Here is a 5,407-nt window from a genome sequence, read left to right as displayed (position 1 = left end):
GGCATGGTCGCAAGAACGCTGGCGGCGTTACCCCTCTGCACCGCCAGGCTTAGCCTCTGGGCAAAGAAAGCGCCAGCCCTATGATCGCCCGAGATGCCTATCAGCCGAACTGACACTTCACTGACAAAATTTTTGGTGTCGGACGACCACGGGCCTAACGTTTCCATTGCAAGCGCCGCAAACTCATACTCATTCGACAAAAACGCGTATTTGCGGCGCTTGGCGGTCTGGGCCTGGTCCACAGCAGTCCCAGGCTTCCGAGCCGACCCTTCCACGTAAGATGGAGCCAGCGTGTCAACGCAGGTGGCGTCCCACGCCAAAGGGCGACCTAAGCTCCAGGGCACGAGAGTGCAGCCATCAGGTCTCTTGCCGTCAGCTGCACAGAGACATGACGGCTCTAACGTCGCGGGAAGAGAGGCAGTGCTGAGGGCGCGGCGGATCAAATCGTTAAGGGTAGCATGCCTGTAAAGCCGACCAGCGCTCATTTTGCAATGCAGGCCATGCCGCCCCAGAGTGTCAACTGGCTGTACGCAACGGCTGCAAGTGTGCGGCTCGCAAATTCGTAGACCCAGGCGAAGGCAAACCGCGATCCTCAAAGTTGAGGGTTCCAGAGCGGAGCCCAGGTTTCGTGATGGAAGCGCATGCAACCAATAACCTGACTCCTTTTCAGACACCGCCATGAGCCTAGCTCGTTCATGATGGTTCGGGGAATTATGCAAGAGAAGTTGTAGGTTTCTTTTAACATTAAAAACGTCCCACGCCGCTTGACTCATTTTTTCTCCCAGTACCTGCTCGACTGAATGTCAAAATGTCAATTCCATGAATTCATTTACTTTTAATAAATATACACATAACAAAATACATCGAGGAAATTCAAGCCCAAGTTTAAATAGTTCCGGTCTGGCCTGTGGGTAGTAACCCTGCCTAGGAAGCCGATGGTCCCGGGTTCGAATTCCGGTAAGTAGTAGGGATGTGTGCGTTCTGGCTCAGCTTTGGTGGGTCAAACAGTCCTGGTTTTGGTTGATGACCTTTTTTTTAGCAGCCACACTGAGAACCTCAGGTGTTACTTGGTGTCAACAAGTGGGCGGGGTGTTGGTTCAAGATGTCGCTCTCCTATTGGTCGTTGCGGTCATTAGTGGTTCTAATTAGCTAATGACATTCCATTAATTAGGCCACACCTCCTAGTTGAAGTTATCAAGTGGGCGGGGTCTTGGTTCTGGATGGCGCTCTCCTATTGGTCGTTGCTGTCATTTATGATGCTCATTCCTTATTACATCGTAATTACATAATTCTCGATGCTATTCTGCTATTGGGTAGGTAATTAATGATTCCCTAACTGCATCCATTAATTAGGCGACATTGCTCATTTACGAGTAAACTGTTATGAGTCTTTCATATATTCTTAGACCAACCAACAGACGTTTCTCAGGGGTCACGGTTCTAACCTAACCTAACCTATCAACAGCGCATCACGGTTTAAACCTAACCTAACCTACCAACAGACGTTTCTGTCTGCTCAGGGGTCACGGTTCTAACCTAACCTAACCTATCAACAGCGGGTCACGGTTTAAACCTAACCAACCTGTCTCTAATGCCATCGAAGTTCAAATCAGACCTAACCTAATTTTATTATTTTTAGAATACTTCAAATATCTAGTTTTATAAATATTCTCGTTCATTACAAAGTTGAATGTTGAAATCTCTATTTCACACAATGGAATTTTAATGTGACTTTAATGTATGTATAATCTACTTAGTAATTGAGCTTATCATAATTGTTAGCCAAATTCCAATAATACGTATTTAGAAGCAAAACAAGTTATCAATTATCAAACAAGACTTTGTATTGAAACAAGATTTTTAATGATCAAGAGTTGTATATATAAAGACCTACGACGATTTCTTTTTTATACTACTATCGATTGACCCACGCTGTACTCCTACACCAGAAGGCATCAATATGTCGGTAAGTCTTCAATTATTAACTACAAATATTGTACATGTTTTTCTAATGTTAAGATTTTAAGAACTGTGGTAATCACGAAATTATGTAAATTTACAATTGTGTAACACATGTTTTGTTTTTAAATACAGAACTCCCCATCAAATGTCTTCGACGGCCAAGACTATACATTTAAGCAGTACTATTATCCAGTGTCAGATGCAGAGGACAGCCTAACTTGTGTACCAGACGAGCCGGTGAAGCGAAAATTAAACACACACTCAAATATCGATGCATTCTTTGACCAGCCAAAGATAAAGAGGAAGAAAAACGTGTCTTCCACTGTAGGAAAAGGCTGTAAAGGGGGTGGTATATCATATATATCTACAAACAAAGACGATGGTACGAATTCGACACATCTAATCAAAATAGAAATATTTGATATGAAAAAACTATCCAAAGTTTCTGATACAACTAAACACTGGATGTTTGCGGATGTGCGTGCAAAATATTTCGTGATGGAAAATGAAACAAATAAGCACTTACAGCAAGCTAAAGATCTCATTTACGGAATCACGAAGGAGATTTCCGAATCCGACGAGTGTAAAAAGTACCATTTTAATTCAAAAGTCTAATCACTGTTGTCTAATTGTATTTTTGTAATTAGAATATCGATTTATAATATAATAAACAAATACTATAGAATATACCAGTTTATTTATTTTTTATAAAAAAAAAATGATACATATTTATTTCTTCCCTTACCTTCTTCATTATAAGACGTGTTTTTTACCCTCCTCGGGAAAATAAAAAAATAATGATTCATTTTTTGCATCCATTTACAGCCATTGTTGCTGGCCCCAGTAGTTGTGGGAAATCACATTTTGTAACAAGTTTTTTAAATAGTATCAAAGCAGTTTGTAATCAATCATTCCAAAAAATTGTGTGGTGTTATGATGAAATGCAGCCATTGTACAATTTAAAGAATGTGAATTATAATCAAGGTATTCCAGACTTGGGTATGTTTGATGGTAAACAACCACAACTGCTTATTATAGATGATTTAATGAGAGAATCCGATGGACGGATAGTTGATATTTTTACTAAAGGGAGTCATCATCGAAATATAAGTGTTTTTTACATAACACAGAACCTATTTCATCAGGGAAAAGGGCAACGTGATATATCATTGAATGCTAACTACATTATTTACTTTAAGAATCCGAGAGACAAAACTCAAATAAGATATTTAGCGAGACAAGTTTATCCAGAAAACTCGCTTTTTGTTGAAGAAGCTTATAAAGATGCAACTAAAGATGCTCATGGTTACTTAATGATTGACCTTAAGCAAACAACAGATGATAAATATCGATTTAAAACAAATATATTACCTATTACATCATACTGTACAGTCTATGTTCCAAAAAAGGGCTTTAAATAGGACTTACATCAATGGTTTTAGTCATTCTATAACTATGCACAGGAGAGTTATAACACATCAAAATTTACTCAAAGCACTACACACTTTAAAGCCAAAATATCGAAAAGTTATATTAAAAGCCTGTAGTGATGAAGAAATAAATGTTATTTGTGAATGTATTTATAACATTTTAAAAGGTAAAATATCCCTTCCTGAAAACGAGAGGACCCACTTGAGTAAATACAAAAACCTTTTACGAAAACTAATATCAAAGGGTAAAAATAAAATACGTAAAAATATAATTGTACAAAAAGGTGGGGCATTCCTTCCCATAATTTTAGGAGCGGTTATTAATGGTCTGTTAAGCTCGCTAATTAAATAAATATGCAGCACACAAAAAAAATGATACTAGTTGAACCAGAGTTAATTGATCGACTTAAATCAAACAATGGCTATATCTCGGAAAATGCTGCATCAAGATTAGATGGTGAAATGCAAAACATTATAAATAGTAATTTGAATGATCGCGAAAAATGGGCACTATATTCTCAAGCTTTACAAAGATATCTACATGCTATCGAGGAAAATAGGAGACCACTCAAATTATCTATATTAGCTGATACCGAAGATGAGTCATTAAAGTTGAATGAGCCCGTTGTACCATATAAAGAAGAAAAACATGAAGATCCTACGATAGTTTTAAATCCCCCTCTACCAGATGTAGGTGAAACTCCTCGGAGGTTAAGTACATTCACTACGCAGTACTCACCATCTTACATGCTTAAATTAATTCCTAAGACTTATAAAAAAAGAGGTGAAGCCTTGATTGATTTTATTATAAAAAGTAAGCCTAAAATTTGGTGGAAAGAGGGGGGAGAAGTGGTTATAGATAATGAAGTTATATCAGGCAGTAACATATTTGATCTTATAAGTGATACGGTAAGACCACTCAAGCGCATCAAACCATTGGGGTGGGAAAGATTTGCTTCTACTTTAAGAGAATTAAATATTCCCTTAACCTATGTTGGTAATCCAAGCTCTTTAGATTATATAAATCAGCTATCCGTGCATAAATCAGCAGAAAATCATAAGAAGGAAGAATTCAATGCTTCAACGCCAAAATCAATTAGATCTAAAGATATATCCAAAAAACAATTGAACTGGGAAAGATGGAACCCATACAAGACATAGCTAGAATATACTACGATGTTTCTCATCCTGCCGGTTTTAGTAGTGTCAACAAATTAGCAGAAGCCATGCGTGGAAAGATGAAGCGAAATGAAGTAAAAAATTGGTTGCAGTCTCAAGAAACTTACACACTTCACAAGCCTCTGCAGAAACGGTTTCAAAGAAATAAATATATTTTGTCTAATTTTAATGAACTTTGGCAAGCTGACTTAAGTGATATGCGTAGTTATAGTAAATATAATGACGGGTACAAGTATATTCTGTGTGTTATTGATGTATTTAGTAAATATGCCTTTGCAAGAGCGATGAAGGATAAAAAACCTGAAACAGTAAAAACCTGTTTCGATAACATATTCGCAGAAGCTAAAGTTACCCCAAGACATATTCAGTCAGACAAAGGTACTGAGTTTGTTTCAAAAGTTACTAAGGAATATTTTAAGACAAAAAGTATTAATTATTATACAACAAATAATCCTGATATTAAGGCTAGCATTGTAGAGAGGTTTCAAAGAACTTTAAAGATGAAAATGTGGCGTTATTTTACCTTTAAAAATACCAACAGATATATTGACATCTTACAAGATTTGTTACATTCGTACAATCATAGTTTTCATTCAAGCATTAAAATGTGTCCAAATGAAGTCAATCATGATAATATTATGACAGTTTGGCGGAATTTATATGGCAAAAAAGAAAATAAAATACATGTTACTGAACATCCTTTGCTTCAAGTTGGGGATCATGTTAGGATAACTAAGCATAAACATATCTTTCAAAAAGGCTATGAAACTAACTGGAGTGACGAAATATTTGTGATTGATACTTTTATAAGGAGATCTCCCTGGATTGTTTATACT

The 5,407-nt window shown here is 37.1% G+C and overlaps 1 protein-coding gene across 1 annotated transcript; it reads left to right on the top strand.

The window, feature by feature from the left end:
• The first annotated feature begins 980 nt into the window (after positions 1-980).
• LOC133526309 (uncharacterized) lies at positions 981-2,611 on the top strand. Its single transcript, XM_061862863.1, has 2 exons — positions 981-1,966; positions 2,095-2,611. The coding sequence occupies exons 1-2, from the start codon at positions 1,961-1,963 to the stop codon at positions 2,575-2,577; spliced, it is 489 nt and encodes a 162-aa protein (XP_061718847.1). The 5' UTR covers positions 981-1,960; the 3' UTR covers positions 2,578-2,611.
• Positions 2,612-5,407: the final 2,796 nt, after the last annotated feature.

Source organism: Cydia pomonella, chromosome 16 (assembly GCF_033807575.1).
Source record: "Cydia pomonella isolate Wapato2018A chromosome 16, ilCydPomo1, whole genome shotgun sequence".
Lineage (NCBI taxonomy): Eukaryota > Metazoa > Arthropoda > Insecta > Lepidoptera > Tortricidae > Cydia > Cydia pomonella.
Note: the sequence above shows the minus strand (reverse complement) of the source record. Positions and strands in the feature narration are given on the sequence as shown.